At 41.6% G+C, this 25,040-nt stretch overlaps 2 protein-coding genes across 7 annotated transcripts; one reads left to right on the top strand and one right to left on the bottom strand.

Annotated features, from left to right (window-relative positions):
• Positions 1–3: 3 nt before the first annotated feature.
• Positions 4–25,040, bottom strand: LOC115763487 (basic-leucine zipper transcription factor A). 6 transcript variants are annotated; one of them, XM_030706075.1, is made up of 11 exons: positions 24,894–25,040; positions 24,386–24,545; positions 12,565–13,268; positions 11,557–12,269; positions 9,699–10,163; positions 9,571–9,637; positions 9,046–9,298; positions 8,107–8,384; positions 7,707–7,757; positions 7,517–7,651; positions 4–655 (listed from the first exon to the last, which is right to left on the bottom strand). In XM_030706075.1, the coding sequence occupies exons 2-11, from the start codon at positions 24,394–24,396 to the stop codon at positions 633–635; spliced, it is 2,700 nt and encodes an 899-aa protein (XP_030561935.1). In that variant the 5' UTR covers positions 24,397–24,545; positions 24,894–25,040; the 3' UTR covers positions 4–632. The 6 variants fall into 6 exon arrangements, with proteins under 6 accessions (XP_030561935.1, XP_030561933.1, XP_030561934.1 ...); XM_030706073.1 differs by lacking the exons at positions 24,386–24,545; positions 24,894–25,040 and adding exons at positions 16,630–16,962; positions 17,735–17,894; XM_030706074.1 differs by lacking the exons at positions 24,386–24,545; positions 24,894–25,040 and adding an exon at positions 16,630–17,050 and having other exon boundaries at positions 9,046–9,250.
• LOC115763489 lies at positions 19,325–20,647 on the top strand. Its single transcript, XM_030706081.1, has 2 exons — positions 19,325–19,409; positions 19,469–20,647. Exons 1-2 carry the CDS (start codon positions 19,407–19,409, stop codon positions 20,129–20,131), a joined length of 666 nt encoding a protein of 221 aa, XP_030561941.1. The 5' UTR covers positions 19,325–19,406; the 3' UTR covers positions 20,132–20,647.

Raw genomic sequence — 25,040 nt, 5'->3', positions numbered from 1 at the left:
ATGAAATTATAATAGTCGTCATATAGATTTTATAACAAATTCGTATGCATACGAATACCATATGTTTGTTTATGTTTTGTGTAAATAACTATGACAAACAAAAACTATCTTGTTAAAAATGAAAAGGTGTTCTAAATCAAATGTCGCTTGATGAAGACAACACACAAAGATTTCTTAAACCAAAATTATTTATTTTTATAAGTATTAATCGTTTTTAAGATGCACGCTCGCATTATCCGGATAAATATCATGTTTGCTTGGTCGATTTGCTGTCATTGCGTTGTTTTCGTTTCGTTGTTATCTCATTGCGTCTAAGGGTTAGTTCTCTCTCGTGTAAACATTTTACATACTACAGAGTCAAGGTTAGTAATGATTCGCTTCGCTAGTGGTGTTCGTAAGTTTTGTTAGAGGTTTTAGTGCTGCTACCAAATCGCGATTAACAATTGAAGAAATACATTTCCATCTCAACTACTATGCTACGTTAGTTTGATGAAATTTCACTAAAAAACTATTACTGCAGGGCCCGTTCCCAAGGTATATCTGACTGTGTTGATCCTAAGTGTGCTGGTACTTAAACTAAGGACAAAGTCTGTTGTCAGGCTATAATTGATTTCTATGGCTTTGAGAAATAATTATAGATCCGATTGTCCAGGGCCTGGAATAGAGTAAACAAAGGAATAATTAAATGAATGTCGAACGCATCATAACGTTTACGAATAAAGCTAACAATAAGTTGTGGAAAGTTGTTTGTCTTCGACTTTTTGCTTAGTTTGTTAAACTTTAAAGATATCTAAATCCGAAGACCAGACATAGGTAGAACATAACAAATACAAATGAAGCGGCAAATCAAAATTGTAACTTGCAGCAGTGCAAAGCAGCCAAAGAACTTTGAGAGGAAACTTCACCTTAATTGTTTTTATATATGGTATGTTTTTTCATTTGTCAATTTTCTTATAATTTTTTTTAGGGAAAAAGCCATTCATATTCATTGTCATCAAATTAAATGATTAATTTTTGTTAAGAATATATATTTTTTATTGTGTGTAAAAACAAGTTAATCAAGTATAAGAAAAGAAACATTCAATTATGTATTTTAACTCATGAATGGTTAATGTTACGAACGACTTTTTATATTGTACAATTTTCTTCCGTTGATGTTTTTTAATGGTATTATTTAATTTACTTATGCACAAAAAAATCTTCATTCGTTGTTCACCATTTTGTTCAAGGTGGAGTTTGCTCTCCAAAATTCGTTTTTGAGTAATCGAAATTTTTGTAAAAAGCTTTGTGGAAAGATATAATAATTGCATTAAATATTTGCGATAAAACTTTGTCCCATTGTGTATTTGATTTTTTTTTTTTTTTTTTTTTTTTTGTAACTTAGCCAAGTTTGAATTAGGTATGTACTACGTTACATCTAAGTGGGGTTAATGTATTTGGGCAGCTACTGAACACTTGTGGGTTAATTGTGTAACATTATTTAGATACAAACCTGGTTAAATTGGGAAATTTTTACTTAGATTCGGTTTTTTAAAAAACTGTGACTATCGCAAATATTTGTCGCAACAAATTAATAATTAGGAAATACGGCACATATAATTAAAAATCAAATAGCGGCAAAAAAATAAAGAAATACATAGAATAGATAGTGGTCAAATTTGAAATATATAATGAAAACATTGAAAAGAATTAGTTCAAATTTGGGTTGGATATAAATTTTAATTTAATTTAGGTACCTTAGGATTTTGAACGAGTTTTACAAAATCATTGAGTTGATGAAATTGTTTTTGTTTTTGGTTTTTTATATTGTGGCGATTTGATAGATTTTGAGTTGCTTTTGTTTGTTTTGTTCTCATTTTTTTTTGGTTTTGTAGTTATTTTTTGAATCGATTTAAAAATACAAAAATATGTATATATAGTATGTAGTCGAATTTAGAAATGACTGGCGAGGACTTTGCGCTTTTATTGAGATAACAAACGAACGAGCGAACGAACGAATGAACGATTTTCTTTGGTTTAAGTCTGTTTATATACATTATACATTATACATTATACATTAGAGATTTAGTTTTTATTATTAGTCTGTGTGTTGTCATATTGTACAATGTGATGTGCTGTGATTGGATGAGAAATGCAAGAACTGGCTCCCTGACCCGCCCCCTGCCCAGAGTTGCTTAACCCAAATGCAAGTCGATTAAGATGCTGATCCACTAATATCAAGGTGTGTACGTGTGATTCCCGCCCCTAGCTATACACAATGAGCTATCCCTAAGCAAACGCTAGGCCTTGCGCCAGCTGCTAACGGAGTGTTCCCTGCTCCCCGACTGTTGCCTAAAGCATTCGGGACTTTTGCTGCTTCGATTGCTCAAGATTTCGGGTGACTCTGTGACACGGGCCAGGTCGCGATTGATTGTCTTGGAGCTGAGAACGCGGGGACAGCGCACGGTCCAGGGACTGCGTCGCGGATCCTGTAGCGCTCGGAAGGCCTTCGAGGGCACAATCTCTTCACCGCCGCTGGCCTCGGTCCAGCTGCTGTAATAGTCGGCGTACTCCTTATCCTGCTTGGGCGTAGGTGCAGGCGTGCTATCCAGCGAACTATTGTCCACGGAATCCATTTCCTCCGCCAGGGCGCGCTTGGCCGCGGCCTGGAGCCGTTCCATCGGCAGTTTACGCAAATGCGTGCTGTCGCTCTTCAGCAGCAGACTCTGCACCAGCTCGTTAACCAGCTTATCGCTGACCACACGCTGCTTGCTGGGGGATGGCCCGACAATGGGCGAGGCGGGACTGTTCGGCGTGGAGGGATTGTCCGCATCGATGCTGGTGTTCTTGCGCAGAGGCAACGAGAGACGTTCGCGTCGTTGGGTCATCGTCTCGGCCTCGCTAAGTGCATTAGGATTTTGGCGACGCGTAATGGATACATTGTGCACAATCTTGCGTCTGCTGGGCTTAAGCTGGAACTCGTCCGCCTGTCCAGCCTCTGCCGCTTCGGGCAGATCGTTCTCGTCCTGGAGCAGTTTGAAGAGTCTGGAATGTGTGGCGGCGCGCTGGTAGCTCGTCATCTTACGCAGCTCCGGAAAACTTTCGGACTCAGTGTCCGTCTCTGACATCTGCCGATTCATATCCGTCACGCCTGAGTCATCCTCTTCGATTTCTGACTCGGATCGCTGTGTGCTGCTATTGCGGGACAGCTGTCCCTTGCCACGGCCGCTGTCCACGGACAACGAATGAATATTCATAACCTTGTTTAGAGGGGTTGCCCCAGTTGTTGTTGCTGGAGTCGTCTCGAATACATTGATGCGCTCGCGCACCGAAATTTTGGGTGCTTGCGACACACCGAGATCAGGTAGACCGTTGGCTAGGAGTTTTCTTTGCTGCTCCGGCTCTGGCTCCACGTAAACTTCTGGCAGTTGGTTGGTCGGTGTGGTTGCTTCTCGATCCTCGTCTTCTGCACTGACCGTTTGCAATCCATGTTGTTCCACAACGACGCCATCTTCACCCACAATTTCATATGCACCTGGTGAGCCCAGCTCCAAATCGGTTGGCTCCGCTGATTCCAGGATTACGCTGCTGCGATTGGGTTGCACTTTTTGCTGTACCTTGTGCTCATCGATGGAGGTATTGAAGAAAGCCATGGCCTGGCGATAGTTATGACGTTTCTGCTCGGCTTCCTCCAACTGGTCATTCTTGCCACGCTCCTGTTCTATATCAGCCCAAAAGTCAGGCTCATCGCCGCTCTCCAGGTCCACGTTGGCTTGTGTGCTAGGCGTCCAGGTGTGCACAGTTGCTGGCTCATGCATGGAGGCCAGCGACATAGTCTCAACTGCGTCGAGATTGGGCTCTGGCGTCTGTGGTGCTGATTGCGCCAGTTTGTCTTCTTCATGCTCAATCTCTTCGTATTGCGCAGCTAGCATTTGCTCCTCTTCTAAAACTGGATCAACAATCTCTGGCTCCTCTCCCCGAGCTCCCTCCAAAGTGGCCCATACATCGATTTCCACAGCTGGCTCGTCGGGCAGCTTGGCGCGAAATGCTTTAGTCTGCACGGGCTTGTAGGGTGTTTCTTCCACCGAGTTTTGGCGCTCTTTGCGAGCCCAAAAAGTGGCGGATTTGTGGAAAGTTACATCGTCATCATCCGGATTGCGTTTCGATTCGATTTCTGTCCAAAAATCAATTTCTTCATCGGTATCAACCTCGCGTGGCTCCTCAGGATATTTGGTGGGATCGAATTTAAAGTCGTTTTCCTTGTTGTCAGAGCTACCTTCAGAGGACTTTATGTCGGCCCAGAAATCCATGTCCTCTTCCTCGGCAATTGGCTCTGTTAGATTTACATTCGGGCTTTCATCACGAGTGTCCGCTGACTGATCTGACCAAAACTCCAACTCGGGCTGCTTTTCAGTCTTCTCGGACTTGGCTTTCTCTACCGAAGCCCAAAAGTCCTCCTCGTCTTCATTCGTTTCCTCAGCTCCTGGATTTTCTTCTACCACGAAATGAACCTCAGCACACTGCGATTGGGGCATGTATTTCACATTGGCTTTTAGGGTAGTCGTCCAATGTTCCACTTCGTCCACTGTTTCCTTTTGTAGTGGGATATACGTAACCGTTTTCTGTTTTTTTGGGCGTTGACTTTCCTCTTTGCTGTTTTCAACGCTAGCCCAGAAGTCAATTTCTTCCTCCAGTTGTTCTGGTTCATGGAGAGGTTCAGGTTCTTTGGCTGCCGTTGCAAATGTGGACCAAAAGCTGTTCTTGGCTGCCTCCAAAGAGTCCTGAGTCTTGGATATGTCACACGATTTTGGTCTTGGTTTTTTGGCATGTTCTTCGTTTTGCTTAACTCGCAGCTTCACAGTTTCATTTGGCGCAGGTTCTTTTGCTTGTACTTCTGGCTTGGCCTCTGTCGTTTTCCAATAGCTCTTGGACTGCTCCATCATTTTCTGTGCTTGCATTTTGGTGGCCAAAAGCGTGGCAAAGAAATCGAATTCCTCTTTTGGTGCTTCCGAGGTAACCTCAACTTCTTCTGTCGGTTTCAATATCGCAACGTTATTTGTTAGCTCGCCGTGTTGGGTGTCCGCTAAGAACTTGTTGCGCATGCCCAGCGAGATGGAGGTGGATACATCTTCAGTGCTTGCCTTTATGGCACTTGGGAGCATCGCGGACTTTTCTACGGAATTGGAACGGGAGGAGTTTGACAAGCTGATGGTAACGCTGACCTCACAATCGTTATCCTCCTCATTATCACTCTCGATCTTGGCTATGCTAAATGAATTACGTTTGCTGTCCAAGCTAACACTCTGGCGTCTCTCCTCGTTCTGTGTGCTACTGCCCACCTCCACGGTGGCTATGTTCTTGTCATTTGAGCTGCGACTAAAGCTGAAGCGCAATGGCAAACGCACAGTGACCGAATTAGACTCGTCGTCATCGTCATCGTCATCCCGATCATTATCCTCTATTTGCTCTTCCAGGTCGTCTTCTTCTACTTGGCGAGCTCCTATGGTAGCAGTACTGGCACTGGATCCATTGTGGTTAATAACCGTCTTGGCGTAGTTGCTGCTGCGTTCCAGCTCGCTTTCCTCCTCATAAATGGTGCTTAGATCCTCCTCAACAACATAGTCATCGTCCAGTTCCTCGATCAGGCACTCCTGCTCTTCCTCATCAATCATTTCATCAGCTGTCGTCCCATCGTCGTCCTCACTCTCGGACTGCAAAGGTTCCACTGGCAATTGACCCAAGCCCTTGTAGATCTGCACATTGGTCACGGACTTGATGGCCTGCAGCGGAGATGGGGAGTTGCGACCGGCATGCTTGGGTGTATCTGAGTCTTCTTCATCCTCGTCGCTGCTATCCTCAGAGTCACTGTCATCATTATCGTCTAGCATGGCAGTGATCAGCACTGGCGAGGCGTTTTCACTAGGTGAGCGTGCTCCCAGCTCCTTCAGATGCTCACCGGCATAGCTCTTTTGGAGCTGATTGGATAAATTGGCTTGGGTATTGCCCCCGGCGATTTTGTTAATGTTGGCCAGACGCTGGCTGAGCATATCGATTACCTCCTCCTTGTTGCTGCAGATATTGCGCGTCTTCGACCGACTAACCAATTCCTCAATTTCAACGGAGTGCGCTCGCTTGGGTGGCTCACGTGGCTCCACTTTGATATGGTGCTGCATTATGACCTTCGAGGGCATATCGTCGGTGCTTGGCGTTATTATAATATCGGGCAATACGCTGCTGGCGCGACTTTCGGCCGAGCTTTGGCTAAGGCTTGGTGCTACCGGATATGGATAAGGACCATAGTTGGGCACAAACTGAGGGTGGTAGCCATGCTGCAGAGTTTCATTGGGCGTGGCTGGCTGCCCATAGGCTGGTGGGGGAGGCAGATAATAGGGGTAGTAATATGGATAGGGTGGATGGCCATCCGGTTGCTTGCCATCCACCGTGAGAGGCATGGGTGGTGGGTAAGGATAGGGATAGGGCCAATTTAAGACTTGAGGCGGTTCGCCACTATTCTGCCCAGGAACGGGATGGGCTGGTGGCGGCATGTACCAGGGAAAGGGGTAACCATAAGCGTAGGGATAGTGCGGGGGCACCGATTGCGAGCGCTCTGGCTGCATCTGTGGAGGGCAAGAGCTGTCTGAACTAAGAGAAGATGAGGATGAATATATGCCGTGAGAAGTGCTTGTATTCGTGTCTGTTATGGGAGGTGGAGTGGGCGTGCCTGATGCATAACTATGACGTTTATTGATTTTACTGTTAATTTCTCGGTTATGGTTACTCTTTCTGATATTATCATTATTCTCATTATTATGATTAATATTATTATGATTATTATTATTATTATTATTATTATTATTATTATTGGCTTCGTTCAATTCAATATTTTCCAAATCCGAGTCCAGCTCGGTGTGAATTTTATGTTCTGAGGTCGGTTTGGTGCACGGTTATCAAAAATAAATAAAAAGAAAGAAGAAAAGATATAGACACGGTGAGAGTGCATATTATGATCAATACACCAACAATTTGGACTGTGAATGTTATACAGATTAAACAATCGAGCATAGCTACTATATACAAAGTGAAATATACGGATATGTGTCGCTGTAAGGGTACGATGACAGTACATATATGAGATATATCTGTTTGTGGATACGAACTTATGTGTATTTGTATATCAAGTGTACAAAACCTTTAAGCTGATCCAAACTGGAATTCAACATGCTTTAAGCTTAAATGCGAAACATATACAAATCAAAATGAAATCCAAGACAGATGAAGTCTCTCAACAGACAATACAATCAAGAACTCTGTGAAAATCAACATAATGCATGATGTACGTATAAAAATAAAAAATAAATAAATATAAACAAGTGTAGTAAATGTGAGTGCGAATAATTGTCTGATTGTTAGTGGATGGCTAATGGGATATATACAATGTGCTTCCGTTGATCCTTCGAGTGTGTGTGTGTGAGAAATAAGAGAAATAAAACCCAATTTCTTGCAGTGTATTCATATTTCGTAGACAAAGTGCACTTACCGGCATTCTCTGGTGTTGTCATTGCCTGTAAAATTTTAAATGATCGACTCGGTATTGCGCTGCCCGTGTACTTCTTCGGTTCCGGCGCCTGCTGCTCACTAGGTGGCACGTATTGTTGTTGTTGTTGGGCTGAATCTGTTAAAAGCAAGGGCTTAAGGTACGTAATCCTAAACAATATTATTGGGTTTACCGTATGGAGAACGCTGAGGTGTAAAGCGGTTCTGAGCAGACGCGCCGTTACCTGCAAGGAGAAGCGATTTCTTAGAGATTTAGTCTTAAGTTTATGGGGCTTTATCTTCTACTTAAAACCAATTTATTTTGCTTAGTAGTGCTGGAAATTTTGAGCCGAATACTAAGGCGTTACCATATTCATGGTGGACACACACAAGAAGCGCATTAGTTTTTTTTTTTTGTTTGTTCCAAATGGTTTGTTGTGGCTTAAAGCGTTGTGTTAGTACCAGAACCCGGAATAAAAGACCAAAACTAAGGGGACCGAATCGAAACCTTGCGACACTCTCCGGCTAATGAAACCTTACCAGTCCAGTTTGCTACAGAGAGAAGGGAAGGAAGGGCCACCATTGAGAGCTCACCTTGCGGGCACCAGGCTGGCGGCGTGCCCGACTGTTGATCCTGCGCGATTTGCAGCCGCCGCATTTGCTCAATGGTCGGACTATTCCGCGCCTGCTGAGCGCTCATCTGGCGAGCGAACTGTGGGCGCTGCAGCTGCGGCAGCTCCACCTCCAAATGAGGCTGCTGCGGCAGGTGGGGCGACTCTTGCCTGGGATCGCTGCTGACATCGTCCACTGTGTCGGTTATCTTTTGCAATATTCTAAACGATTTCGATTGTATGGGCGGTGAGCGTGGATCGCTGCAAGTAGATATATAGGCGTATGTTAGGTTAGGTTGTTGGTTAGCATGCACTCGAAATTATGTCTGAAATTACCAAATTGCAAATTTTGCTTGTGAGGGAAACGTGTGCTGGGGTTAACTAGTATTTGTGAGTGGTTTACTTTTCCGCTGACACCGAAATTTTGCCAAGCATATGAGAGTTTGTATTGCAATTTGTGCCCAGGTATTGAATAATGAGCTCATGACAAGGGAATGCCTTGCAAATTATAAATGGGCTGACTTATGCATGTGAAATACACACTCAACATTCAAAAACAGAATCAACAGGACCTGGAGCAGAGTTACGAGCTCACTTTCAAATTTCCGACTGCTCCAAGTCCCACTTTACAACACTGAGAGATACACTTTGTTATCGGGCTGCGACGACGACGGCGACTGCGACTGTACTACCTGAGTCGATTCTTTCTGTAGCGTATCTCAGCCTCGAGCGGACATTGATGCACATACAAATTGTAATTGCCACTAAAAGACGTAAGTCGTTAGGTTTTGTAAAGAAGCACAAAATTTATACGCATTAGTGCTGGGTAGTGTTGCAAACTAGTTGTTAAGTTGTTTAGTGTTGGTAAAGCACAAAAAGTATTGTAATATAGCATTTGTTTCAAATACTCAACTGTACTTACTTTTGTAGCACGACTGGTGACTGGGAGACTGGACCTCCGCGTCCCCCTTCAATCGCAATGGGTATAATGCGAGTCGAATTATTGCTGATGCTATTAGAACTAACAAATTGTTGTTGTTGTTGCTGATGATGCTGATGATGCTGGGTGGGTGACATGACGCGTTGCACCTGCGCAGACGCTCCTGTAGCTGGATAATTGTTGTAACCTTGATCGACAAATTGATTAGCTGAGCGTATTATGTGGCCAGCAGGCGCTTTCGTAGGAAAGAAAGAGTATACATAGACACATATTGATATCGAGATGGAAAGTTACACAGTGGACAAACGGGAACGGGAACGGGAACAGTTGTGGGATAGTGGAGAGTGTATGGGTTCGCATTCGGGGTATATGGATAAACTATATATAGGGGCATGATTAGTGACAAACATTAAGGTTTGGGAAGGCGCCATATAGAGTCTTAAATATAAACACAGAAACACGCACAAACAAAAACCAAGCAAGCAAGAGTTAAATAACAAAACTTACCACCGAAATTGGGCTGCGCAGCGGCATAAGTTGGGGTTTGCTCCAGTGTAATGGGAATTATGCGCTCCTGCAAATGGATAAATTAGCAACCGTACGCCAATTGAATACCCTGTAATTTTTAATTATACCTTGGGACCACTCTGGTTTACATTGTTGCTGTTGATCTGCAAGCGTAGTCCACTCTGCTGGGCTGTTGAGCCAAAGTTTTGCTGAGCAGCCGGGCCGGGCGAAGTAGCTGCTCCATGGCCATTACTCTGCACCATCTGAGGCTGATAGAACGTTGCAGGCTGTGCCTGCGTTACTGCCGACGGAGCTGTCGACTGTCGTAGAGTGGAGGGCACCACATTGCCATTCTCCTCGGGGCGTGCCCAGGGCGCCTGCTCCTTCGCCGCGGGCTGTGAGCTCAACCAGCGCAGTGGCTGGCCGCCCACCTGTTGCTGTGCCTGCTGCTGCTGCTGCTGCTGTTGCGGCACTTGCCGCATGGGCGAGTCACGAGCTCCCGAAAGCTGCTGCTGCTGCTGTAGCAAGAGGCGCTGTGCTTGCGGCTCCGTGGGCTGCGCTAGTGGAGCTATGTAAAGTGAGCCAACGTTGGTCTGCGCAGAATAAGGGAAAATTTAGTTCAATTAAGGAAGGCAAAAGACGTTTCTAAGGCTTAAAAATAAAATGCATGCATGTGCATAAATGTGTAGCTCTGTCTTGAACTATAGCGTTTAGCAGCATGCAGTTGGTTTAACTGCACTTTGAGAGTAGAAATATATATTTTTTGGTGACCCACCGAAATAAAATGCATTGACAATGAACGTTTAGCTTCCTAAGTGACAGTTTGGCAATTATAAATGCTTTTAGAGAGTCTCTATTCTGAGAGTTTGACCTTAGTTCTACTTCCCCAGTAATTGTAGGTGTAAACTACAAAAATATAATATTAAAGTTCAATCAAATATTAAAAATAATATAAATATTATTTTTAAATCTTTTTTAAAATGCTTACAACTTGTATTAATTAAAAGAAAAGAGACTAGATATTCAGAGTAAAAAATAAAAATAAATAAAAGAGAAGCGACCAAGTTATTTGGGCAATGAGGATCCGGAATTAAGTCCTCCGGCTACTGCCCTAAAAACACTTGAAAATCCTTACATCTCAATGAGCTAGCCATATTTTTAAAGAGCTCGATAATTGGTTTAATACTATTCGATTTGAGGCCCAGTTGCTTACAGCAGTACATATGCCCCATGCCGGGATATTCGCAACCAATTGCCAAATGCCTCAAGTTCAAAATTCGTGTTTGGCCTTTGGTAATATCTAATTTTAGCGGCTGCAAACACGAAATGCGTTCAATGTTCAATTGGCTGTGGTGTGAATCTTTTGTTGTAGCTCACCAAAATGATTTAAAAATAAAACCTAATGCTTCCGCGAATACTTTAGAATGAATAACAGACTTGAGATGCACAAAACAAAATCCGTGGCCGTCAACCATAATTTGGCAATAATTTTTGCTTTTGCATTTATTACAATTCGAGCATGAAGAAAACGTCTTCAATCCAAGTTTATATATTTATATTTATATATTCTCGTTCAGTAATATCTGTCTGTTTTTTTTTCTCACAGTTTAAAAGTCATCTGCCATATGTCTGTCACATCTCTGTCACAAATAATTTTGCTTTCTTTTCAAAATATCTTTAACTTTTTTGCCATTTACTTTTTCACCTACTCTTGACATATTTTAAAACAATTTGAATCTAAATCTCACTATATCACATATGAGAAATCGATATGGCATTTAAACTTCGGTATGGCAAATGCATCCGCTTTTTCTTGTTTTATGTTATTACAGATGTGAATTTGCAGTTAAAATTATTAAACTGAATTTTTTGTTGATGCTGTAAAAATATTACTCATACGCATCGAGTTTGCCAAAAAATGAATTGGCCAACATGCTAATATGTGAGTAAGAAGCTTAAAGGTCGAAATATCAGGTATGTAGTTACCGGCTTAGCTCCTTGATATGACGATTGCTGAGTGCCAAAGTTTTGTTGCTGTTGCTCCGTTCGGGCGGGACTGAAGACATCGCGAGATCGTTGCTGTTGCTGTTGTTGTTGTTGTTGCTGCTGTTGCACATTGTTGTAAATGGGCTGCGAATGCGTTGGCTGCTGCTGCTGCTGTGGTTGTTGCTGTTGTGCAGCGGACTGGGGGCGTTGTGTACGCCAGGGAACAGTTTGCTGTTGTTGTTGCTGCTGCTGAGCCAGTGGAGAAATAGCTGGCGATGGTCGTGACTGCTGTTGTTGCACCAGCGGAGAGATTGCCGTGGCTGGACGCGACTGTTGCTGCTGTTGTGGTTGCTGTTGTTGCTGTTGCTGTTGCTGCTGTGCAAAGCGGAAGGGACTCTCTGTGGCGCGCTGCTGCTGCTGCTGTTGCAACTCGAAAGGCGAGCGCGGACTGTCCGTTTGACGCGTATAGACATTAACAGCCGGTGACTGTGGCATGGCCACGCTGCGGAACTCCTGACGCGGCTGCTGTTGCTGTTGTTGTTGTTGTTGTGGGGGTGTTGCCGGTGGCGTTGGCTGCTGCAGCTGTTGCTGCAGCGGCGGTGTTTTGGGTGAGGGCGATTGTGGCTGCTGCTGCTGCAGACTTGATGGTGTGTATGGGCTGTAGCTGTTGTTGCCGTTGCTGTTGTTGTAGCTGTTGCCAGTTGGTTTGTACCCTGCAGAGACGAATAAACTGGGATTAGGGGATTGTAAAGGATTGAGGAACTGTGAATCTGTTTTAGTGCCGTTAGTGGGAGGAATGCCAATAGATAATGCCGCTTGATGTCTGGGATTAGTCAGATGTCGTTTTAAAGCACCAGAAACCGCTTAGTAATTAGCCGGCGAAGAGCATGAGGCGAGCCGAGGGCCAAGAACTGTACCAAGAGAACTTTGGCCCACTGACAGTGTAAATATTAGAGTGCCCAAAACCAAATGATGCGATATCCAAAGTCTCTCTCTCTCACTGCTCACCATCAACGGCATCTTGGCTAATGTTGTTGCTGTTGTTGTTGCTGTTGCTGTTGCTGTAGTCGCCATTTCCGTTCTGGGTTGACTCGGGCAGGGGGCTTTTGGAGCGCTCCTTGCAATATTCATCTTTCCAGAATGTGTTCTTCTCCACTGGCGGCGGCACCTTGCGCAGCGCCGCCATCGGGTTTGGCGGTATTTTGATCTCCGGCCGGAATCCTAGCGGCGGCGGCTCGAAACGTTGCGGAGTTGGGGACTTGCGCGCCGCTGCCGGTGAACCGGGCGCACTGCCTCGACCCGCTGGTGGTGCTAATGTACTTTGTTGTGGGGGTGGCGGTGGGGGTGCTGCTGCTGCAGCTTGGTTACCGTTCTTACCCGTCTGTGACTGCGGCTGCGGTGGCGGTGGCGGCGGCAGCACCTGAAACGGCATGCCCATTGCTGCGGCACCCATAGAACTGGCGGCGCTGCCACCAGAGCCCGGCGACTGTGGTGAGGGTCTGTTTTGTTGGGCGGCACCGGTGGCGGCGCCCTCGGCTTGAGCATTGCGCGCCAGTCGCTTGGCCATGCGCTCCGAACGGATTTGCGAGAGATCTATGCCGCCGGGCGTATAGGTGAAGGGCTTCTTGTCTTTTGTCATCATCGCGTTTTGCACACAAGCGGGTGCCTCGAAGCCACCGCCTCCAGCGGCGCCCCCGCCTCGTTGTCCATAGCTGTCGGACAATGAAAAGAAGAGCGGGAAACATTCATTAGCATAAGCATATTGTGATTGTTTTTGGTCATTAAACGGTTTCATTTTCATGTTAATTTTATCTTGTTTGGATTTGTTTTTCTGTACGCCTCTTCGTTCTCATTTAACTTGCTATTTATGATAATTTTTGGCATAATCTTTTGTTATTAACTGTTTCATTTTGACGCTCCATGTCAAGAGCCCTCATTTGTCTGACCACACTTCAAGATCTTTTGCCCCCTCCCCTGCATGACTAATGACTCGCTCATCGACAGTTCAATGAGCCAATTTTTTCATGGCAATTTTTTATTTTTTTTTTTCTTTACGGGGAAAGTGTACTGAAGAGCTGCCATTGGCGTCTATAGCCCCTTATTAGTTGAAGTGCAATGCCAAGGGCCATAACGGTCAGATGTTGAAAGTAAGAGCTTGAATGATGAATGGAACTCAAATGAAAAAGAAATAACTAAAATAAAATTATTAAAAATACATTATAAAAGCTAAGTTGTGACAAAGAATACAAATGCATATTTATTTATGGTCATATTTCTTAGGCGATCTCAAGAGAGAGCTTGTGAATTGACACGCTTTTGTGTAGCATAAAAAGTATATTTAATCATTTTTATACATATATATTTTTCTAAACAGAAAATCGATTCAGACTTTAAAGTTAGATAGATATTTGTTTACGATTTTAAATGCCATAAACCAATTTTATTTTAACTCAAATCCGCTTTCTACTGAATTAAACCCGCTTTTGAACAAAAAGTTTACATTCGTTTAATTACAGCTGTATTAAATAAATTGTGAAAATAAATGATGTTAATTAGAACCATGCCACGATTAATAAATATATATATATTTAGTTGAATTGGCTTTGTATATATAACTATAATATATATTTGCAGATATTTATATCCCATTTATACATTACAGATGTAGGAATTGCGCATTGCATTCACAACATTTGAAATCTGGCAGTTTTCTAGGCTTGTCAGGCCTTAATAATACTCATAACTGCGCCCCTTAAATGGTCAGCGACTATTAACAAACAAATAAAATGTAAAAAACAAAAAAAAACAGTTAACAGTTTAGTTAAGCTGAATTTCCTCACTTGCCATAAAAGTGAGATATGTCTCTAGCCTGGCCAGTGTCAATGGACGTCAGTGAATCGTGAGAGGGAAAAACAAACTAACTGAACGACCTTACAATTTTGGATCTGCCTGGAAAATGATGGAGCGTTAAACTCTAGCTAATAACTAAACAAGCCTAATCAATGGCAAGATCAAGTCTCGCACCTGCTGCGCATAGCTGGCCATAAACTCGAACTATTTAATATGGTCAGGTAGCATATCGCCGATGACATAGCTGCAATATACTCTCTATACATCGGTTATGGGTTCAATTAGTGCCGCCTTTGTCAGCGACCGCAGGCGGTTACGTCACGAATCGACTTGGGCTTGGATTTGCATCTGACATTGATGCACTCGCTCCAATTTGCATGTAAAGCGGATTGTGGGATTGCCGCACATCTGAGTTGTGGGTGCTCACGTTTTGGCTTTTGCAATTCTGTCTGCGGTTTGCCTTCGCATTTGCGGTTGGCTGGCTCAACGGGCCAATGGAAAAGTGCTGGCAACACTTTTGCTATGACTTTTCCACTGCAAGCACTTGGCAGCCGTTGGACAACGCATCACCTGTTCCTGTTCGCCTGACCCACTTAGCCAAGTTGTTAAAAGCGAATCATTCAGCACGCACCGTTCATACGTATTCTATGCATGTGTTTGTTTATGTATCTGCACATAAAAACTAATGAAGCTGACAGGCGACAGGCTAACAGACCAGACATGCCTGACAACTTTTCAGAACCCCAATACGAGGCGGAGAGAGAAGCGATGGCCGGCCAAGAGAGCAGCTGCCCATCACTTTCTTTTGGCATAACTGGCTGGCCATATGTTGCTTTCTGGTCCTATGTTAAAACTACAACCGACTGCAACATCTTTAGCACTCAGTTTTAATTAGCAAGCCGTGTCTACGGTTAAGTGCAACTAAATTAAGTAAATTATGCGGAGAGAAGCCGACAACAAATGAATAAGTCAGCGAAATTTAAACTAGCTACATTGAAAATGACTTGTTTAGCGGCAAATCTTTGTCAAATGCAAATTTAATTAATATAAAAATCGCGAAACATAAAATCATTAAATACTTGTATATACGTAGCGTGCTATTCATTTAAAAAATTAAAAAGTATTAAAGTATTGCAAGTAAATAGCTTTAGCTGTCCTTCCTTAGAGCTGACGTCATTTTTATTAGTGTTTATTTATTTTTTTTTTTTTTTTTGGCGCACACGTGTTTAAAACAAATCGACTCAAGTCAATTTTTGAAAGAACATAAAAACTTGGATTTGTTTCAAAATTAAGAACAAAGATCGGACGACAGTGCCGTCTGGTGACGTCAATTTTGTAGGAATCTGGCATCGGTTGCCTCAACCAAAGTCTACGCTAGTTCAGGAAGGCATCAGCTGATTTTGACAGCTTTCGGCAATTAAAGTGTCAACTTGGAGCAAGAGCCAGTGCAAAGTGCAAAGTCAGCCAGGAACTAAGCAACTAATTATTTGACACAATCTACTTAGCATTTCCTTATGAATCATTGGGCTATTGGCGACATTTGCAGTTTGCACTTGCAGCTAAAAATAATTTATTTTATATACATAGCCGAGGCATAGATGAGAAATATGCCAAAAATAATTCCGAAAGAGTATTTGGCTTGCAGCAGCCATTAGCAGCTGGCATCCGTTGGGTTAAAACAGCAGAAAACCAAATGCGAACACGTAAATAAAAAAGCAAAATCAAAAGAAAACAAAAAAAATATAGAAAAACATCTGTAAAATTTACATTTTCACCCTGTGCTCACATGCAAATGAGCGTAGAAAAATGCACAATGCACAGGCACACGATACGCTGGCTCGAAAATAAACTGGATCTGTGGGATCTAGCTGTGGCCAGTTTGTGCATACTTCAAGATCAAGGGCAGCCAGCACACATAACTTGAAAGCTGCCACATGCAACATGACATAATGATAGTCATTGTCCGCCTGTTCTGGCCAGCCTCTGCAGGCAGGTCTATAAATAGAGTTAGAGCGCAACAGGGTGCTTCCCATATGTGAGTTGTGAGTTGCACATTCCACAGAGCTAATCTGGCGTCAGCAACCATATATATGTATATATTTACATAGAAATTGTTTCACTTTTTGCGCAACAAAAAATCCTTATCGGGCATTCCTGTCATAAATTGTTGCTTAGATATATATTCCACACAAGCAGCCCCAGCTGATAGCACCGCCCACTTACGTATCCACAGAGCTTTTGTCATGGCCATTCGCATTGGCATGCGGCAACGGCAGCGGCATCTCCAGCTGAAATCCGCGATCCTCTCGTACCATATAAGCGGGCAGCGTCTCGATGATGGCATTGGCCTTATCGTTGTACGAGCCCAGCAGCTCCCGATACTTGGAATAGACGACGCGCTTCAGCTGCGGATTCTTCATGCCGCCAGCTGGACTCGGAGATGTTGTAGCCGTTAGCGTGGAGGTGGCCATTGTCTTGATTTATTTATAAATTATTATTATTGTCGATACTCAGACACTCGCACTGTCCCCAGACACTTTGCATAGCCCACTGGCTCTGTCAGAATGAATCACACACAAATGTCAAATCAGCGCAAGCCTTGCCAGGAAACAATAATCCATTTAATAAGATAGCTTCTATAGGTTGCACAGTCAAAAGTTGCAAAACATTTAATAATTCCTCAAGTTTCTATTTGACTAGAAATCATAGATGATAAAATATATATTTTTGATATATTTATGAATGTGTAACTCAGTTTAGTCTGTCGGCTCACTTGTCTGCAGATAAGCTTTATCGCACACCCACTCACAGAGGAAAATAGTGCATTGTTTGATTGTGCCACCCATTTGCATGCCCAATCCCCGTGCAATTATTGACTTTGTTGAACAAAGGCGCAGAAGTCAAGCAACAACAGCAAAAAGACCTATGCAATGGCAAGGAACTGACTCAGCCGATCGACCGATCGACGGATCGACCGATTGACTGGCTGCGATCTAAGCAATAGCAAGACCTTTCGGGCTGGTCAGCCAGTCGCCCGGCCTGGCAAACAGATGACTCACAATCATAACAACGGCATCATTGTGAGCATCTTTATCGCCAAAGTGTGCCGGGCGGCTGTGCTGAATGTGTGTGTGTGTGTGTGTGTGTGTGTGTGTGTGGAGCTCTTCTGTATCTGCAAGATACTATACGTTCGCTCATTTTCGCTCACGCATGTTTATTATTTTTAGTCATGAGCTAAAGTCAGCCGAAATAAATAAATAAAATGTTTGCGACATTTGCTTGGCACTGATTGGACAGCCGTGAGATACAACAGTTAAAAAGAGCTTACAGCTAATTAACACTCAAATGCTTGGAGCACACAACAACAATAACAACAACATTCAATAGTTTTCAATACACACGCGGCGCAAATGTATCTTAAAGTTGCGATCGTATGTATCTGAATATAGATAGGGCACTGTGCGACTGCACACATTAAAGTCTCGAAGCACTTTGAAGCCGAGTTCGTTCGACTCGCAACTTCAACGCCAACATCAGCGTCAGCATCGGCGTCGGCGTCGACGTCGGCGTTAGCAACTTGTTGCAGATACATTTGCGGTAGACGCTGTTGTAAAACTGCTGCAAGCTGCCGCAAAAGGAAAACCGAGTGCATGACAAACGTTCGGCAAGCACGCGGCGGCTGCAGTGGCCGCGGCGGCTGTAGCTACAAGATACAAGATACACGGCCTGCCTGCCTGCCAGGCTGTGGAGCAATTTATATGTCTGTCAATTCGCTGGCAAGTAGTTGGACGGCCGCCGCGACTGGCATTTCAAACGCGGCGACAAATTTAAGGCTAAACGCCAAACGCTTTCGACTTTTAGCAAGTATCTTGTGCTTTGTATCTTGTATCTGGCATCTTGTATCTGCGTCTGTTATCGTGTGGCTAATTGTTTTCGTTTGGTAGTCATGTCGCCTGCTTATTACTTTTGTAGCTTTTCATAATTAAAACGACGTTTATCTGTGCCCAACTTGTGTTTTTCACGTTTCGGTATCTTCGCATTCGTGGAAGTTTCGGGGCGTGTTTTTGCCAAAAATGTTTCTCTGCTTAGAGACCTAATTGAGCGCACAAGCTGCGGAAATATGACATGCCGCCGGCCTTGAGATACAAATGTATCTGTTAACTGATAGCGCCTCATTTGTTATCAGTTTGCCCTTTACCTAAAAACACGGTTACTGCTTAGAAAGCCCCGTGGAAAGATTAACACAACCCGCAACAGATGCCACCATTGTACTAGGAAATTAGATTTGTGTGTAACACTAGACAACAAGTTTTCAAACCATTAATTGCACAGTATTAGTTTGGCATAAGACAAAACAAATCGACTCGAAATCAGCTGTGACTAAAAAAATGAATAAGAAGAAAGCAGAGAAAAGTCTGGTCACACATTTTGTGGGCAATATTATAATTTGTGTCTAATTTTATTTTAAGAAATTTCTAAATGTTTTTATTTGAGGACATACATTTCAATCATGAAGGAACGTCCCAGCCATATTCCACATCAAAACTGATGTGTGTTTTGTAAAAAGAAACAATCAATTTATAATGGAAAATATCCACTTAAAATCGAATGGTTCGGCTAGATACTTGATTCAATAGTCGTATACTCGATATATCCATGCGTTTTGCTTACATCTCTGAATTGTCAACCGTTGATTTACCGTGCTCTCTGGTGAATAATTATATTCTTCTGTTGCTTAAAAATTTGTTAAATTTAAATTTAAAAAATAAATTTATTAAATACCTTTAATTGAATAATTGTTCTAGAATTCAGGCGTATCGTTAGAGACCAATAATCGATTTGAGGCACGTTTTTTATATTAGGGACGCATAAGATAAATGGAAGGGTCCTTCGATTTAACTGTCAGTTTTCGGGCTTTGCTTTTTCTGTCAATAACCTAAAATCTGAGCACCTTAAGCGTTTTACAGGTTGTATATTAAATTTAAAAGCCTTTTACAATTATGGTAAGTGGACTTTTCAGCTTACAATTAGACTCAGTCATCGAGCGTCTATTTTAACTAAGAATGCCTTTGCGCACTTGGACCTCTTCGATGGTATTCCCGCGAAATGTCCTGTTAAGGGCTGCCATTCGCAACTGACGCCCCAGGAGCTGCTGGCGCATCTGTTAATGCGCCATCGCCCCGAGGATTCGATGCTGGAGATCGGCGCCGAATGGCACACTGTCTATGACCTGGACTTGGCCAAGCTGACGCCGGGCTGCAATCATGTTGTAGGTGTTATTGCGTACGCCGGCTCGAACAATGCGAGCCGCAGTCGTCCCATCGGGCCGGAGCTGCAGCTTGTTCATCATCTGCCCATTATACTAATGCTGTATGTCAGCCCGCCAGCTCCCAATCTGGAGCAAATGTACGTACTCTATCTGATAAGTCCGGTTGCATCACGCAAAGTGAGCGCCCATGTCAGTCTGCTGCATGGCCCGGAGGGACGTGAGGTACGTGGCCTGCGTTGTTTGCGCAACTTTTTGGATGCCCCGCTCCAGGACAGCGAGGAGCTGCTCCACAGCAACATGGACTATTTGATCTACACGGCAACAGACGTCTGGGAGCATTGCACGACCGGCGATCGCTGCAAGCTCCAGTTTAAGGTGGTCCTGCACGGCGAGCCGGACTTGTTTGAAGTGGAGGATGATCAACAGGAGGAGACACTCTTGCAGGCCACCCAATAATGACTCACGGGTCTGACACCAAACAGCTGGCCCACTACCAAAAACTATGGATCCATTGACGCACTCTTGCGGTCTGAGTGCCTGTCAATAATCTGTTGTTGTTATTGAATGAAACGCTGCTCAGCTGTCAGAAAATGGTTTCAACTTATTATTCATTCAATAATTTCTTGGCGCGCCAAAAAGTGGGTCATACGCTTAGCCAGATACCAGATAGATACCAAACACTTACATGTTGTATATACCCATGCATATCATTTCGACAACCAGCTTGCCGATCAATCAACAAGGGCTACATAATTGAGGGGCCATTGATATTGACTGCATTGTGGCAAACCGAAAAAGCGGCACGGAAAAATGTTTTTAATTAGGTGTAAAATGTTTTTTCTCGCTTTCAAAACAATCTTTTAGAATTTTTTAAAGCTTGTTTTTTAGACTTATTTTTCTGTATGAGTTTTCAATGATTTTATTGCCTGTTAAATTTATAATGATGTTTAATGAGATTTCTGATCATTTGTAACCCGGGCTATTTTTGGTAATAAAACTTAACTTTAGAAATCAAATTTTTAAATGTTAGAACATAATTTTTTGCATTTATCCATTCGAAAAAGTTTACTGCAGATAAAAAATATGATCAGATTAAAAATATGATGATCAGATTAAATTATGAATTAGCTACAGTCAAGAAAAATCGTCTAGAAAATTTGTACATGTATATATGAAAGATTACTTTTTTTTTCAAAAATAAGTTTTATAATTAAAAGAAAATTTTGTATATTTCAAACAAGGTAGGTATCAAAAAGTTGAAACATATATAAATATATCTAATTTTTTCTTCTAGGTATGCTCAAAAACCCTTGTCTGAAGTTTAATATTTCATCGTTGACCAAATATATATATACCCTGTGTGGATTGAGATGGGTCTTACAACTTTCACATACAAATATTACAAATTTCAATAAGATGGTTTCGAGTAACCATATACAACTTATAGAAAAATAAACATATATATATATAGATAATTATAATTATATGCCAACTAATTAATTGGCTAAAAAGAAAACTCACAAAAAATAACAACAAAATTTCAAATTTATGCGCCATTTGCGAAAATACAACGGAAAAAACTATGAGATAGCGAAAAAAATTAAAAGTGAAAAACTGCGATAAACACTGGGCAATAAAAAACTGTTTTGGACGACACCCCCGCACGCAGTAAAAAAAAAGAAAAGAAAACTAAAAAAAAAAGCAAACACGAGCAAATCGTTTCAAATGATTTCAGGCCCTATTCTCAGCGGGCTTATTAGTGTGCGACCTTGAAATTAAATATTCAAAGAAAACTCAACTAACAACAACAAAAAATAAATCGATAATCAACAATTGAATTCGCGTTGCGCAGAGGCCATTCATCATTGAATGGCGCTTTCTACGGCTGCCTCTGTGGTGGCATGCAACTGCAACCCGTTTTTTTGTTGTCATTTGTCATTGAGCTGGGGCCTGGACTGCATTGATTGCATGACATGAGCACATCAGACAGCCTGGTTGCCGCTTGCCCGGCTGGAATCATAATTATTTATATTAATCTGTCGGGTCACCAGCGCCACGGCGCGACTTAAGTGAAAGTAGACCCAAGTCCAAGCTAAAGCTGCAGTTGCAAGTCCAAGCCGAAGTGGCAGCCAGCGCCTGCCTGTTGCACAATATAATGCGGTTATATTTCTTCTTCAGTAGAGATACGAATAAAATTATTTTTATTTATATTTTTCCAAATAAATTTTCCAAAGCCGGCCACATGTGGCCCGTACGAAAAAGGCAGACAGTCAACCAGCTAGTTGGCCCCGCCTGCAGTTTTTATTTTTTTTTTTTTTTTTGTTTGACTAGTAAACAAATTGCTTTTGTGCTCTTTCTGTTTACTGTGAAAAATTGCAGCAATATTGAGTTTTGAGTTGGGCAAAGGAAAAATGACGCAAGCGAATCGTTAGAAATATGTTTGTATGAATAATGAGCAAGTACTCATAAAGCAGACACTTTCCCTCCATTCCGAATGCCACAAAGCTCATTTTAAACTCTTTCATTTATTTAATTCTATAGCAAATGTTTGCACCTTTTCCCATTAGTTGCCTGTCGTTTATTTATTCCTTTTGTGGGCACATATTTCACGGTCATTTCGCGTACGTTTGAACTCAAGTGCAAACACACACAACAGCAACAGAAGCAAGAAAAAAAAACTGAAAAATATCCCACTTAAAATTTTGAATGCAAAAATGCGTAAAATAAATAAATTCACACCCGATTTACGTAACTGACATTAACAACAACCAGCCAAGAAGTGTCAAAATAATTGTCGCTGACAGAAATCTACGTAATGCATCAAAACATCATCGTAAAATACACCTTCGAAATATAAAAGATTCACAAATCAAGTACACATTCGTATATATTGCGAATATAAATTCAAGTTCGCACGAAAATTAATGGATTTTTGTGCGTTTCACATTTTGTTTTTACGACAATTACAAGTTCACATATGAAAGTCATGGCTGAGACGAAAGAGTTCAAAATGCAAATATTTTAATAAATTTGATTATTATATAATATATATAAATATATTCAAATCAATCCTTACACCGATTTTAAATAATGTAAAGACAAATTCTTTGCAATAAAAAAACATTTTTTTGTTTTTTTTTTTTTTTTTCATAAATAATCGTAGCTAATCAAATCTAAGAAAGCCCTCTCCTCACTAGTCCTTCTACAACTATGTAAGCATTTGTGATCAAAAAATATATATTTTGGTTGAAATTTAAAATAAATTAATTGGCTTATCTAAGTTATACTGATCTGCTCAGCGTGGATGTTCTACTATGATATATGTTTTTTTATTTATTCATCAAGTAAACTTTGTCAATACTAAATTCCTAGTTTCCTTATGCCTAGTTTGTTTAAATAAATACCAAAGTTATTAATGAAAATAAAATGAAGCCCAAAGTTTTTTATTCACAGTTTTGAGAGCAAAAAAGTTCTTATAACTGCATATATTTAAAAAATCTTTAGCAAAACTGTTTTTCTAGTACACGAATTTGACCCAATTTTCTGTATATATTTTCGTTTTTCGCAAAGCATTTTCTTGACGGTCGTTGAGAATTTATGGGCGACATATCAACGTCAACAAAGAAATGCAAAAAAAAAAAAAAAAAAAACAAATCGACTCATTCAGAAAACCTCAAAAAATGAAATGCATTTTTATGTCAAATTCTAGGCTATTTCGAAACTTTTCTTTTTCAGACCTCTCAAGTGCGTGGCAGACAACTTCCGCAGCTGGCGACAGGCTATATTTTGAACACGTGTGCTAAATTTACTAGTACGAAGAGTTGAATTTAAAGGCAAGAGTTGTGGAAATTGACTAATTAATTTTCCTTAGTGTGGGAAAGCGGACAAGCTGAAGATGTCGTCTGCCAAAATGCCCGTGCAGTCCCGAGGGCTGCCAACCAAGAGATGAAGCCCAAAGAGACATTGCCAGTGTCATCATCACCACCCCCTCACTTTGAGCATGGGCATGGGTGTGGGCGTGGGCGTGCGCGTGGGCGTGGACGTGGACGCCTGGTGGCCTTCAAATATTATATGAACCTTAATTGAGAGTCTGTTGTCTGTGTATTTCCTAAATATATATGTACATTGATACATATATAAGTATTTATTTATGAGCATAGAAATGCGTGCACATATGTTTTATTTATTTCGGCAAAAAAACAAAAATGTATTCTTTCTTTTATTTGCCGGGCGTGGGGCTTTCATATATTTTATGGTATGGTTAAAGCATCGCATCAGCACCTGCTCCGGTCCATACAAGTTTTGTCCATTAGACTAGGCTGACACAAGCACGTTGTTGTTGAATCTTACGAGCTTTCAAAATAAGCTAATATATAAAATAAACAATAGCTATAGCTCTCTAAAAATCAAATCGTATCGTTTATCATAGATCGACCTCAAATATATAATAATAAAAATCTAGAGTTTGGCTACAAGTAATTCAATTTTAAATACTCGAAACATCATTTTCTAAATACATGTATTCATGTTTCGATTAATTATGTAGAAAAATGCCAAAATTATTGAACTATTATTAATTTTAGGTACACTTTACACATATGAAGATAATGTCAAAATTTGTCAGAAAGTTTTGCATAAACTTTATTTGTCAATAATCTACAAATTGTTATTAGTATTTAAAATTACTTGAAACTTCTTAATATGACGTACCCAGAATTCATTGCGTTTTATGTTTGGTTTCCTGTTTTTTGGATCGAAATATTTATCTCAACTCGACAGCAATAACTCGTAGTCGTAGTCGTAGTCGTTGTTGTTGCTTGTTTGAGCTCTTTTTCTACGGAGAGGTTGTCAATCTATGCACAAAAAAACACTGAAAATTTATAGAAAATTTGAGCAGTTGTTATGAATCAAGGGTTTGCTTTGAATAATTTGAATAATTTTCGGTTTTTATTTTGCACAAAGATCACGCCTTCTTATGTAACTTAAAATTCAGAGGCACTAGCGCGCATTCACACACACTCACACACGCACACACACACAGGCATGCACAGCAAATAGTTTTGTGATTTTGTATTCAGTTTGATACGTAAAACAGCCTCCAAAAACATGTCTAGTCTTTTGGGTTTACAAGAGTCAGCATGAAAAACCTTTTTCACAATTTTCGCGTAAGTATTTTGTAATTTTCTATTTTTAAAACGCGGCACGACGCATTGCTCACTTTTGCCAGTGCTGCAGACTCGGCGAATAGATCTATATATACCGCACTCGGCTATATAGACAGCTAGCTAGATAGATGGATAGATATATGTTAGTTTATAGTTGAAGATTTCTATTTCGAATGATTTTCTCGTTTGCAACGCGTTCA

The sequence above is a fragment of the Drosophila novamexicana genome, unplaced genomic scaffold (assembly GCF_003285875.2).
Source record: "Drosophila novamexicana strain 15010-1031.04,08,12 unplaced genomic scaffold, DnovRS2.1 tig00000739-arrow-arrow-pilon, whole genome shotgun sequence".
NCBI lineage: Eukaryota > Metazoa > Arthropoda > Insecta > Diptera > Drosophilidae > Drosophila > Drosophila novamexicana.
The sequence above is the reverse complement of the archived record's forward strand: the minus strand, read 5'-3'. Positions and strand labels throughout refer to the sequence as shown.